The sequence below is a fragment of the Diabrotica undecimpunctata genome, chromosome 9 (assembly GCF_040954645.1).
Source record: "Diabrotica undecimpunctata isolate CICGRU chromosome 9, icDiaUnde3, whole genome shotgun sequence".
Classification (NCBI taxonomy): Eukaryota; Metazoa; Arthropoda; class Insecta; order Coleoptera; family Chrysomelidae; genus Diabrotica; species Diabrotica undecimpunctata.
In genome coordinates, this window is record NC_092811.1 from 100,645,823 (window position 1) to 100,661,114 (window position 15,292).

A 15,292-nucleotide genomic window follows, 5' to 3' on the forward strand; every position below is an offset into this window, starting at 1 on the left:
TGCAAAAATGAAAAGCGGTAAAGCAGCTGAAATAGATGGTATAACAGTGGAACTGCTTAAATACGGTAACAATAAAACCTGGAAAACCTTAGCAGGCATATTTACGAACTGCCTAAGATTGAGATGCATACCATACTGGAACACAGCAAACATAATTCTCATTCATAAGAAAGGTAGCAAAGAGGATATCAAAAACTACAGACCTATAAGTCTACCACCAATCGTATACAAGATATTCACAAATATCATCAACAACAGATTAACAAACGCATTAGATGCTGCACAGTGGAGAGAACAAGCTGGCTTTAGAAGTGGATTCAGTACCATAGATCATATTCATACACTTCGAGAACTAATGAGTAGAGCTAAAGAATATGAAATACCGCTAACATTAATCTTCATAGATTTCGAGAAGGCTTTCGGTTCTATATATCCCAAAGCAGTAATAGAAGCTTTGACCAACCAAGGCATTGACAAACGGTAACTACAAAGAAACTTTAGCAAATATATGCAGACAAGCAAAAGCTAAGGTAAAAATTTATGAAAACACTCCAGAATTTCCCACTACCAGAGGCGTCCGACGAGGAGACGCAATATCACCAAAGCTCTTCACTGCAACTCTAGAAGATATATTCAGCAAAATGAACTGACAGAACAAAGGAATATCCATTGGAGAATATCTCAGCCATCTAAGATTTGCGGACGACATCGTTCTGATTGCTAATAATCGTGCAGAACTACAAGAACTTATAAGTGACCTAAATGCAACTTAGCAATGAAGTTGGCCTAAAAATGAACTTTACAAAAACAAAAACCATGTACAACGAGCTAGTGGATGTCCAAGATGTAATAATAAACAACACTGCACTTGAGACAGTAGCCAAGTATGTATACCTGGGACAATTAATACATAAATCTGGCTCCTTACTTCCAGAAACCAACAGAAGAATGAAACTAGCTTGGACATCTTTTGGTAGAAATGCAGTTATATTCAAATCGAAGATGCAAATCCACCTGAAGAAAAAAAAAAGCATTCGATCAGTGTATACTACCAATCATGACCTACGGCTGCGAAACTTGGACACTAAAGAAAGAGATAATATCGAAACTCAAAGTCACTCAAAGGTCAATGGAGCGATGCATGCTAGGTATAACAAATAGGGGCCGAAAAAGAATAGAATTGATCAGACAGAAAACCAAGGTTGTTGATGTAATCCATAGAACTAAATATTTAAAATGGCCGTGGGCGGGACATTTAGCGAGAAGAACTGATAATAGGTGGTCCACTAGAATTACACTTTGGTATCCAAGAGGCGTCAAGAGACCAAGAAGACGTCCAAATTTAAGATGGGACCATGACACAAGGAAACAAGCCGGTACAACATGGCGCAGAAAAGCGAATTTTAGACAATTGTGGGCTGATATGAAGAATGAATATGTAAGGGAGGCTATACCATAATCAGTAGAATATGCTGTGAATGATGATATATATATATATATATATATATATATATATATATATATATATATATATACACATACATTATCATCGCAACACTTGTAGACACATGGGCACATTGAGCTGATACAGTCCTGGGCCCTTCCCCTTGTTGCACTGTTTACCCAGTATTTGTATTAAAACATCACAATGCTATGGATTTGTTTTGTCTTGATATTCTTTTGCTAGTAAAACCTATCAGAAAAACAATTCTAATTTAATATACTATTGTAACTTCACAAAAGGTGTCAATTATTAATGATATTTCAAAAGTTTGTATTGTAAAATGCGTACTTTATATTATTTTAATAAAAAAAACATATTTTCGAGGTGATATATTATTTTATGGTACATTAAAATAAGTACCTAATTAATCAAAGGAATATGAAAATAAGCTTTTTGACATGTTCCATCAGAAACACATCAAAACGAAATTCTTTCAAACTAAAAATATAATTTAAGAAATATAAAATAATAAATAAATGGTACAAAAATTTTTTTGTATGGAATAAAAGAGTATTTCTTTATAACTTACTATAATTTCTATTTAACTGTTATCACAATTGTATAAGTAAAATCTTAATAAATACAATAATTTAAAAAGCCATTTATTAATCTTTTTTATTACTACTGCTAGGTATATTGTCCGTAGTCTGATACAATTTAAAATCAAGTGGTTTGTCAAAGCCCATTATTTTTACATAGTGCTCAGGATCTTCGAAGAGTCTGGGATCAACAAACAAGGCTTTTCCTTTGACTTCAAATGTTGTGAACATGCCAGGTACATCAGGTACTACTACATCTTCTGGTGTGAATTCAGTCTAAAACGTATTTCAAATTGCAATAAATTAGATACTGTTATGAAAATATATGAACATAGTATAAACAAAAATAATTTTTAAATTACAGAACATTTCCAATGGATACACACGATTCTATAAAAAAGGAAAGTTCCAACTTAATATATTCTAATGTTATAGATTTTATGTAAATTTGCTTTGTTGGAAAAGTTTCATTTATACACTGGTGGGCAAAAAATTTAGGTCACACTGAAATTGTAATGTCTCGTTGACATTTTCAGTTGTAAACTACTGTTTACAGTTGTAAACCATTGTATTGTATTTTGTAAACTAACTTTAATAACCAATATTAAATTAACAGCAATATTTTGGTTTTTGAGCTTTATTTAGAAGTAACACATTTACAGTAAAAACAAAATGTGATTTATTAAGAAACTGACAAAAAAAATGATTAAAACTAAACATTCTAAATATCCGAAGTGGAAATTGAAAACGTCAATAAACGTATTAACCTTTAATTGTGGCTTATTCCCATTTAAATATAAATTCTAAACATTCTTGGAAAAAAAATCTTCATCAATAGCATATATTTCCCCCTCTGGCATTAATAACAGCCGGTAGGTGACGAGGCATAGTTTAAATTAAATGAAGGATCACATTCTGTTCGATGTTATCCCACTCTTACAATAACAACTCCCGTAGCTCCTGGTCAGTTCTTGGATAGGATGTATTCCTTTGAATACTTTCTCCCAAATCATCCCTGATATGTTCGATAGGATTCATTTCTGGACTTCGTGGTGGCCAATCAAGCCACCTAATTCCCACTTCATCAAAATATTCTCTGACAACTCTGGCATTATGGGGTCTAATAGTCATGAAAGACATAATATGATTATCTAAAATCTCTGTAATATATCTGTGACCCGTAAGGGAGTTATTTTATATGAAGGCTAACTCTGTGCAAACTTGTGAAGTAATTCCGGCCTAGACCATAATCAATCCACCGCCACATGGGAGTAGTTCATCAATACAAGACACAGCATATCTTTCTCTGGATCTTCTCCATACTTGATGACGTCCGTCTGAGCCATTGAGGCAAAAACGTGACTCATCTGAAAACAGTACGTTGCTCCAATTTACATTATTCCAATGTAGGTGAGTGTGGGCAAAATTTAATCTTGCTATCCGATGCTGGCGTTGTAATGGTGGACCTGTAGCCATCGTTCTGCAAGATAATTCAGCAGCTCGAAGCCTTCTTTTAATGGTCCATTTACTAACTTACTAACGTTAACATTTCAGCAGAGGCTCTTCTATTCCGCAAACTTGCGGACATCATAACCTATCGTCTTTTTGGGTAATGATTCAATTTTGCCCGGATTCTGGTCTTCTGGTTATTAGATCAGTCTCCTAAGAGTGCTAGTACACATTTTGAACTGCACATAGACTCCTTCCAACAATTCCTGCATTTTATATCAATGCTACAATTCTTGCCACAGTAACAGGATCTAAAGGCATTATGATTCATTAGATATACACCATCAACAATACACTGCATCTCCAATAGTTTTTACGCAAAAAAATAACACTTAAATGAAAAATTGGCAATTAACTGTAAAGGTTCCACTAGAGTGAATGCAGATATTTCATAAAAACGCCCTGAATATGATGACAAACAGTACATGACTGAACTGATAGATAACAACAACAAATGATACATAATTTCTCAGAAAGCAATATATCAGTGCCTACTAAGAAACCTATACAACCGTAAACAAGTACCTTAAAACACAAAATTTAAATGTGACCTAAATTTTTGCCCACTAGTGTATTTTCTTTAATACATTTAGTGAGATTTTATTAGAATTTAGCTTGCTTTTATTTAAATTACTGTAATCATTTAATTTAATTTGTTGTCATAAACCTTTCAAACATACTATTACCTATGCAAGTATATGTACACTCTTATTGATTATAAGGTACCTTACTAAATGTAACATACTAGTTAAGATTTTCGATAATTCCTGTCAATAAAAATAAAATATACATACCTTTTTGGTTAGGCAGAAGAAATTAACATTATTTGCGACATAGCTGTTGGTGTTTGGTTTGTAGTATAGATGAGTAACATACTTCTTCGTAATTAAGTGCAACAATATAGGAGTAACAACTGTGAAAAAACCAATAGCAGTGTATGCAGCTATAATAACAGGTACATTTCCAGTCGCAGCTATTTCATTATATAAAAAAGGTTGAGCTATAACTCCAACTACACTTGATGATAATGAAAATATCTGCAAGCAAAATTAAGTGGATAATTAAACTTGTCAATTATTAAAAGATGACAAATATCTTACTTTAACTGCTTTTATTTGCGGAGTGAGAGATCCGTAGTAGATTTCCCTTGATTCTGATTTATTTTCTGTTGAATATAATCTTATATCCAGTTTGTTACATAAAGAGAAAATAGATCTGTGAATATTACTTCTATCGAAATTAATTGTTCGTGGCAGACACGAACTATGTGAGTTTATACTATTCCTTAATAAAGGAATTACTCGAATACAGGACCTTATAGACATATTTATCTAATAATTTTCTAAAGACATGAAGTTCAAAATTTAACCTCACTTATATTTCATATTTTTAGGAACTTTTGATTTAAATTTATTGTGACAGTATTACCAACAAATAAAATCCAATTTCCAATTTTAATTTTTTTCCTAATAATTATTAAAAGACGTTATTTAATATGAATTAAGTAACTTCTGAACATTTAATCAACTATTAATTCAATATTTATTTTTTGCGTTTTTACTTTTTCATATTTTTTTGCTTTTGCAATTGATTTTCAGCGAACTGAGGTATTAGTCAGAACTGAGGTAGGCAAAACAGATTTCAGATTCGTCGGAAATCCAATAACAACAACCCTATTTATTAATTTTTTTGCAGTTTGCTTTGTACTTTGTGCTTGTGCGTGCAGGGCTCCGACTACAGACAGCAAACAAGTGAGTAATATACTTTTTATTTAAAACATAATAATATAATTATTAATGAACAGAAGAAAAATAATCATGATATGAACTGAATTGTAAGTTTCAAAACAGTTTTCATGTTTGAAAAAAATGTAAACAGTTGCTTAATCTAAACACTACAGCAATATTAAAAAATGAAATATAATTATTAAATACTTATGCCTATAACCATGTATAATGTCTGAGTTGTCAATATGAATGAGGGAGATAAAATATAATTATTAGAAAAAATAACATAATTTACAAAAATCAAATATCAGCATTTATTATGTTATCAAGAAATATGTAGATCAGTATTATATTAATTCATTTGCAACCACATACGGCTATGCTTGAGCTCCAGGTCTGTTTGCCAGAGAAGACAAATTTGTCTGAGAAGACAAATGATTTAAATACAAGTTCATGTAAGTCTTTCTTCCGATGTTGTATTTCTTTGAAACGTCTTGATCAGTTTCAAAGTAGAGAAACATCTTTCACTATAAATAATGACAATTTTACTTATTTCACATATTATGACCCTATTAAATTAAAGTAGGTATGTAAACAACAGATTACATTTTCGTTTTCTTGTATTATTTCTGACCGCCAGTAAAATATTGTTAATTCCAATTTCAGGATATATTTTTCAAGCATTGTAAATGCATAGCAAAATATGCATAGCAGAATATATCAATACTTAATAGTCCAGTCGTTAGATATTTGACCCCTAAAAATCATACGAACAAGCTGAATTTTGCCGGGAATATCAATTTTGCGACTTTTGAAAAAAGGTTTACCACTTTAACCCCTGGGCTTCCCCCTAAAACTCCCATCGCAGGGGATAAAAACGCAAAAAAATCGATTTACCAAGAATCTGTATGCCGTAGAAAAAAATGTTTCAAATAAAAAATATAGCTGAATTGTGCTTCGAAACTATTTTACGGATTTATTATCAGATGTCGCTATTGCGTCCATTTCGAAGCCATTTTAGTGTTGCTTCTTAAAGACAGAAAAGATTTATTTTTCACGTTGAGAAAGCCTATGAATATCTGTTCTGATGAGCCCTATTAGGGCGAAATACGTATAAACAGATACATAGACACTTTGTACGTGAAATCAAATCTTGACTGTCTTTTTCATTTTATTCGGATACACTCTGTATGAGTACAAGAAACCAATTCGCTAAGGATTTCTGCTTAGTTGAGGAGACATGTAGTGGAATGCAAATTTTAGATTCCCCATGTCTCTATTAACATCTTTATCAACGTCTGATTTGCCTTGCAATTTTTAGAAGGCTCAGATTAAGGCAGAAATCTGAATTGAGTTTCGAAACTATTTTACGGATTTATTATTAGATGTCGCTATTGCGTCCATTTCGAAGCCATTTTAGTGTTGCTTCTTAAAGACAGAAAAGATTTATTTTTCACGTTGAGAAAGCCTATGAATAGCTGTTCTGATGAGCCCTATTAGGGCGAAATACGTATAAACAGATACATAGACACTTTGTACGTGAAATCAAATCTTGACTGTCTTTTTCATTTTATTCGGATATACTCTGTATGAGTACAAGAAACCAATTCGCTAAGGATTTCTGCTTAGTTGAGGAGACATGTAGTGGAATGCAAATTTTAGATTCCCCATGTCTCTATTAACATCTTTATCAACGTCTGATTTGCCTTGCAATTTTTAGAAGGCTCAGATTAAGGCAGAAATCTGAATTGAGTTTCGAAACTATTTTACGGATTTATTATTAGATGTCGCTATTGCGTCCATTTCGAAGCCATTTTAGTGTTGCTTCTTAAAGACAGAAAAGATTTATTTTTCACGTTGAGAAAGCCTATGAATAGCTGTTCTGATGAGCCCTATTAGGGCGAAATACGTATAAACAGATACATAGACACTTTGTACGTGAAATCAAATCTTGACTGTCTTTTTCATTTTATAGCTGAGAAAATTTTGAACAAAAATGTATAGTAGCACTTTTTGCGTAGAATTAACCTTTCTCTCAGAAACAACGCTTGAAGCGACCGGCGATTTTGAATGTCAGTTCCGCGCGCGAAATCAAATAATTTTTGACAAATCAAAAAATTGTGTTACTTGTTTTTTGGCTAAATATTCAGCAGTTACTGCTGTTTGCCCTAATAATGAAGTTGTTTTCTTAAGCAGAAATGTAGAATTGCCAGCTTTATGTAAATCATTATCATCATCTTGGTGCTACAGCCCTTAGAGGGCCTCGACCTTCTTAAGCTTTCTACGTCATCCTGTTCTGTCCCTTGCTTGCATTTTCCAGTTGCCGACTCCGATCTTCTCGACATCTTGTGTTACCTCGTCCATCCACCTCAGCTTTGGTCTACCCCGTCTTCTCATTTCCACGGGTTGCGCTGTTAGAATCTTTTTTATCATGTTCGATTTAGGAGCCCGGGCTACATGTCCTGCCCACTGCAGGCGGTTTCGCTTAATTATAGTGGTAATATCTTTACCAACAAACGTATGCTTGTAGATATTCTGCAGTTCAAAGTTATATCTACTCGTCCATATTCCGTTCTCACAGACCGCTCCGAATATCTTGCGTAGGACCTTTCTTTCAAACATCGATAGAGCGGATTCATCTGTTTTAGTTAGCGTCCATGCCTCTGATCCATATGTGAGAACGAGGACTATCAGTGTCCTATACAGCTTTATACGAGTTTTTTGAGACAGACGTTTCTTAGCTAAGTACTTTGATAGGCCATGATAACACCTGTTTGCAATTATTATTCGCCTTTTTATTTCCTCAGATGTGTTATTATTGGGGTTAACCGATGTCCCTAGATATATGAAATCTTTGACTGCTTCGAAGTTTCGGTCATTGATGATTAAATCTGCGTCAACATTTCCAGCTCTTGTGTTTGAGTTAGTCGCCATGAATTTGCTTTTATTTTGATTTATATGTAACCCCATTCGTTCTGCTGCTGCTACTAGCTTGGTTAGGATTTCCACAGTTCTCGCCCTGGTTCTTGTTATAATGTCCACGTCGTCAGCATATGCTAGAATTTGGACTGATCTATTAAATATTGGCTTTATGTGAATATCGGTTTTAAAAATAAAACAAAAATGCAGAATAAAGCGGTAGTATAATTAAATAAAAAATCAAATGTAATTCACATTAGAAAAAGAAAAAAGTCTTAATTAATTACATAATATTGAAAAAACTATTCAAAATTTATTAAGTCAACTTCGTCATCTTCTTTTAATGAAAGCCAAAAATGCCGTCTGTTTTCAGGCATGAGAGGGCACAGTTGCGAAATTATACCATGTTTCTTTTGCGTAGGGACACCTCTAAAATTATCGCATAATTTACTAGAAATTTCTAGTTTAAAATTTGCTTTAAGAAAATTATATTCTTTGAAATTTTCGCCGTTAATATTATTTTTATAAAAAAGTAATCCACTGCCTCGTCTGAACTGTACCACAGATATATTGCAAAGCAAAGATCTATCCGTTTTTTTTTATTTGGCTTTTGAATCTGCAGATTGTCAATTTAAAACATCTTCGTTTTTTAAACAAATTACGTTCATTTTTTTTTCATTTGACTTTTCTACAGCCTTGATAAAATCGTTGAAGTCGTAAATATTTCCTTCATTTGTGATCTTCATGCTTTGTTCCACACCGTGATGAACAGGATCCGCACTCATGAATGTGTGGCCTGTCTCAAAATATTTAAGGGTAATTTCAGAGGTGGCAATCATTCATCTCAATCAATCAATCAATCAATCATTGTGACAAACATGGTAAATAAGGGTAAATAAGCACCAATTTTTATTTTGGGCTGAGCAATTGTCTTTCCAATACAATACTTTAACGGCGTCTTTTTCTTCAACTTAAGCTCTACAGTATGCTGATGCAATTTCTTCTGCCTTTCTTCCAGCCACTCCTTCATGCCATAAGACTGATATGATTTTTTAGTGCTTCTACTCTTCTTGTTTGCCATTGATGCAAAGGTTAGATGAAAAGCCACAAGTCGTCTTGTAAAAAATGTGTTCTGGCTTCCGGGAATCCTTGGTAGCATTATAACTTTCTGTGAGTCTACACTTCTTACTACTTCGGTTTCGACTTTTTCCTATGTTACATCCAGTTTGTAGTTAAATCTTCTTTTTTTGGCCTTTTCAGAGTGCTGTAGTCATTTCATGCAAGATGTACAAGTTCCTTCAAACTTAATTCTCACAGACTCAAGAGACGACAGATTAAGTTTAGAACTAGCAGTTGTATTAATAATATTTGTTCTGTGTATTGTTTGCTCTTCATTAGAAACTTCCACAATTTCAGTAACATTTTCACCTGCTGTGCCTATTGCCTCATTATGAGATTTTATATACTGAATATGCAACATATTGTAACAATTATATATAATATGCAACAACTATAAAGCTAATATTCATGTCGGACACCACTTTTCGATAAGTGTAATAACTAAAATGAAAATGAAAAAGACAGAAAAGATTTGATTTCACGTTCAAAGCGTCTATGTATCTGTTGATACGTATTTCGACTTAACAAGTCTCATCAGAACAGTTATTCATAGCCGTTTTTAACGTGAAAAATAATCTTCTCTGTCTTATTAGGAAGCAACAATAAAATGGCTTCGTTATGGACGCAATAGCGACATCTGATAGAAAAATCGGTAAAGCAGAAATCTGAATTTGTTTCGAAACTATCTTACCGATTTTTCTATATGATGTCGCTATTGCGTCCATAACGAAGCCATTTTATTGTTGCTTCCTAATAAGACAGAGAAGATTATTTTTCACGTTAAGAACGGCTATGAATAACTGTTCTGATGAGACTTATTAAGTCGAAATACGTATCAACAGATACATAGACGCTTTGAACGTGAAATCAAATCTTTTCTGTCTTTTTCATTTTATTCGGATCTACTCTGTATGAGTACAAGAAACAAATTCGTTAAGGATTTCTGCTTAGTTGAGGAGACATGTCGTGGAATGCAAATTTTAGATTCCCCATGTCTCTATTAACATCTTTATCAACGTCTGGCTATGCCTTGCAATTTTTAGAAGGCTCCAGATTAAAGCAGAAATCTGAATTTGTTTCGAAACTATCTTACCGATTTTTGTAATAACTAACTTTATTTTCGGGATATTTTTGAAGGTAATCAGCATGCATACTTCGAATTGTGATATCGCTAGCTAGATATAAACGGTTAGGAGCATATTCTTTTCGGTAGTGACTTATACATGGATGAAATGATGAAATATGATGTACCAAAATTTGACGATTACATTTGTTAGACGGTAATGCTGATCCTCGTCTATCTTTATTTGGGGGTATTGATTCCGGTGTGGAATTGCGTAAAATCGTTGTGATCAACGATTATAGTTTTTTTCATCATAACCAAGAGTTCTTAAAAATAATTTTTTTACATATGCTCTGTGTATGTGGGTTTTCATCCTGTAACGTGTAGATTAAAGTTCTACTTCCCTTTCTTACTTCCACCTCAGTTGTTCCACGTTCTTTATCTTTTTGGGTAATACAACCATCTTCTTGCATTGTAATCTATTTTATAGAATTCGTTCCAGATGGCTACTCTTCTTTCCTCTTTTTTTTTCTATACATCTCTTCTTGCATACACATAGACTCTTTAACTGATGACTTCTCTTATCTCTTTCTCTCCTTTCTGAATTCTTTCTTACTCTTTTCCTTTTTCGGGAGCGAATAACTTCATCACCTATGTTTTCAGATACATGATCTTCAGTAATATTATTATTCTCTTCTGAACTATCAGTCTCAGGGAGATAATTTGTATCGTCAATTGAATTGTCGGAATATCCACTAGTTTCATCTTTTATTTTTCTACTGTTGAAAGCTCGAAACCGAAGTGGAAGATCAAGTGAATAGAGCAAACAGAGCCACAGGCTGCCTAAATGAAATAATATGGAGAAATAAAAATATCGGGAAAGAAACGAAAGGCAGAATTTACAAAACAATCATCAGACCAATAATGACATACGCGGCAGAAACAAGACCTGACATAGAGAGGACAAAAAGGATGTTAGAAACAGCAGAGATGAAAACACTTAGAAAAATTTATGGTAAGACACTATGGGACAGAGCTAGAAGTACAGATATACGACGTAGATGCAAGGTGGAGAACATCAAGAACTAGGTAAGAAATAGAAGAGTAGAATAGAACGATCATATAAGCCGAATGACAACAAATAGAGTAGTAAAGATGGCAAGAGACGCTTCCCCAATAGAAAGACGATCAGTAGGAAGACCACGAAAACGATGGAACGACTTACTGGAGGGACATTGAAAAGCAGACAGAGTCATGTCTATATAAAAAGAAGAAGAAGAAGATTTTTCTATATTTGCTTATAGAAAATTAGTGAATTAGTAACATAAAATATGTATAAAATAATATCCCCCATTAACAGTGAAAAGTGGAACAAATCATCATTAGCTATATTTTAGATTTTGATCGCCAAAGTCAAATGTGCCGAATGATCCCCACTTTCCCTCACGTGGGGGGAAGCCGGGGGGTAAAAGTGGTAAACTTTTTTGCATCTTTTGTAGAGTCCTAAAATTGACATGTTCGGCAAAATTCAGCTTGTTGGTATGAGTGGCATTTTCGTCTCTGACGACTGGAGTATAATATAAAATATAATATTTCACAAATTTCTCTCGTAAATAACTTCAAATTCTCCTCAACTGGAATGAACTGGAACCGAAATTCAACCAGTACTGGAATGTAGAATAATTAAACCATTTGCCGAAACTGTAGTCTCTATGTTATATCGACAGAGTTTGGACAAAACATCGTAACATTTTCAGGAGACGACTTTTTCTTCTACCAATTTTTTGACTAATACAATGAAACTTTTTAAACTACTTTATGATAAATTAGTACATAAAAGACATTATAAATTTAGGAAAAAAACTATAATTTAACATTTTTTTATTAAGTTATGTAATACCAGAACTTGGCCATTCTAACGTGGCGATTCTAACGCATCGGGATTCTAGAACGTAAGATGTTACACTAAAATGCTTTTGTTTTGTAACAAATGTTTTGGTAGTCGCCTTGTTTGTTTTTTCTATCTTAATCTATTTGTTATATTCTCACCTTTCATTTGCCATGTCGCATGTTAGGATTCGATCAGTTTTTTTTCTGTACTCAGGCAGAGCCTTCTTCAGGTCAATAAAGCAAATTAACCTTATAGTGTGTCTATTATCATCCATACTGTCATGTGGTATCTCGTATGTCACTATACGTTCATTAATAACGAAGATAAGGTGTAGTGCCCTTTTGGTAGTCGCGTTGTTTGTTTTTTGTTGCGCCTATCTTAATAGAATCCTTATCCCTCCCCTTTTATTGAACACATTACATGCTCTAATCGGACCAATAACAACGGATATAGGATGCAATATCGGCGCTAATTTTTTCGTTACGGACAGACAGACATAATAAGCAAATTATATGTAGGTATTAATACTGTCATGTGATATCTCGTTTGTCGCTATACGTTCAGTAATAACGAAGATAAGGTATACGCACTTTTGGTAGTCTCCTTGTTCGTTTTTTCTATCTTAATATAATCTTTATCCCCTCCCCTTTCATTTAAGGTATTACACGCTCCAATCGAACTAATAACAACGGAGATATAATTTTATACCGGCACTGGGGTTTTCATTATGCACAGACAGACAGAATAAGCAAATTACATATCTCGCCGAAGAACCAAAACCGCCAAGTGACATGACGTGACAAAAGAACCATTCAAAGACTCCAGCTTTCTTCAAATGGACCTTATTTCTTCTATCATGTCCATGGCTTGCTTAGTAGTGTCCTTTATGCATGCAACTTCGCTCTTCAAAACATCTACTCGTGCTGAGAGCCCAATCAAATTCTTAATTTTGGGAGTACAATCCTTGCAAACATATGGTATTATTCCACTTGGCATCACTATTGCTCTGATTTCTGTGGCACTTACATTGGAACAATTTCTACACAATACCAACTTGCAATAATCACAAGGAAAACCAAAGACGTCGATGGAAGACTTTGGTTCCTTAAAAATGCATGATTTATTGCATCTATCACATGTGCCTGACATTATAGGTTAGAATTTTAAAACTGCAAAAAAACAAGAAATAATATTGTAATCACATAATTTGACTTCAATTGTATGGATAGGAAACACGACAAGGAACCAATTAAGGCTGTGAATTGCTTTTTCAAAGTCCACAAATATTTCAGTTGGCTCTAATGATAATTGAAATGTTTCAAAAATCTTAGACCTTAATAAAGAAAATAAATTTTTGTATGTCATTGACAATTTGTCCTTTAACAAACAGTATGCTAAAGGAACATAATGTCCATTTTCCAAGCCATGTATAGTAAATAATTGTAGAAAATATTTGGTACTATATGAAAATGTACCATCCATATACAAAGTTTTTAATTTACACAACAAACGAATATTTGTCTCGCATGAAAATACAATTACATTTAATTCAGGATGATTTAAAAACAAAAAACTTTCATTGCGACAGGTTTTAGGAGAATAATTACTAACCGCGTTATGGACTTCTGATATGCTTCTTGGTAACGGACCTGGTAACAGTTTACGACGACAGTTGTAAATATTCTTTCTTATGCTAGCTATGTCAGGAACCGTCAGCAAATTGGCATCACACTCAGCAACAGCAGTTCTTGTAATTTTGGCAGGCTTTTCCGATATGTCCTCTTGGGCTTTTCTTTTACATGCATTGGTTACCATCTTTACTTCAAGCTTTTTTGGATCGGCTTCATGATTATGTACCAAATCACTTCTTGTGATGGTGAGGTCCTCACAGCCTATTGTAAACACTTTTGCGGAACACTTAGTGTTTCTTTGGATGCAGCACCAAAATATCTCGCCGCTTTTTAACACTTTCTGTTTCGAGAACGAATGATGCTCCACCACTAATAAATCTCGACCACGGGAACTTTTTATCAAAATCATTTTTTAAATATCCATATACGTACACAAGTCAACGTCAAACAAGAAATAAATTACAACTGAAATAATTTAGTCACAAGTACACAAGTGCCACGCCCCCCGCCGTGACAATAAATATTGGGAAAACCCGCTTGTCCTGCTTGGGTGCAAATGTCCATCGCCGCTAATTACCTACCTACCTGCTTTACGCCGCGGTGTCGAAATTTCCTATAATAAAATTTGACCCTTCGATTACCCCAGGTACAAAGACAATTTGGTGTCGAAAGTTCGCCCGCCGGTTTCTACTTACTTTCATTTCCCTTTTTGTTTTAGAATTATTCTGGTTTTATCCGACAGTTTACTATGTTCATTTTGTTGTTGAAGTATTCCGATTTCTTTGGCACTATCAAGGATGAATTGTCCTTTGGTAGTGATATGAGTTTTCTTTTAGATTGTTAATATTTATACTCTTGATTTTGTGATTAATTTTATTCTTTTTAGTTTCATTACTCTGATTAGTCTATGGTCGCTGCCTGTTTGAAATTTATTTATTACACTGACATCTTTTATTGTAGCAATCTTGTTAGTTAGAAGTAGAATGACTAAAATTGAGTTTTAATTTTTTTAAATTTCAGTAAAGCTAGAAACTTTTGAATCTATTTTTGTAATAATTAAGCAACAAATTAACAAAAATATCTTTACAAACTTCCGTGTGGAGTTGTCTGTCTCCCATCGGACGCGTCCCCAGGTGGTGGATAGGGGAACGCCCTAACCGGTTCTAGGACCGGCGGGTAGGTGGGAAATAAATTACCACCCGTGAACCAAAACAGACTAAGTTATGGTAACCCCAACAGAAGAGTCCCTGGCCCTCCAGGTTGGAGGTTGGGCGTAGGGCTAACAACTCTATCCCGTAAAAAAAAATATCGTTACGAGATCTACAGCTAAAGAAACCGGACGGAACTTACGACGACGACCAATGCAACGAAACAAGGACAAAGATTTAAA

General features: G+C 33.9%; 1 protein-coding gene across 1 annotated transcript; it reads right to left on the bottom strand.

Annotated features, from left to right (window-relative positions):
• Positions 1-2,017: 2,017 nt before the first annotated feature.
• On the bottom strand, positions 2,018-4,940 carry LOC140449814 (transmembrane protein 70 homolog, mitochondrial). Its single transcript, XM_072543173.1, has 3 exons — positions 4,653-4,940; positions 4,347-4,589; positions 2,018-2,319 (listed from the first exon to the last, which is right to left on the bottom strand). The coding sequence occupies exons 1-3, from the start codon at positions 4,875-4,877 to the stop codon at positions 2,110-2,112; spliced, it is 678 nt and encodes a 225-aa protein (XP_072399274.1). The 5' UTR covers positions 4,878-4,940; the 3' UTR covers positions 2,018-2,109.
• Between the last annotated feature and the right edge of the window lie 10,352 nt (positions 4,941-15,292).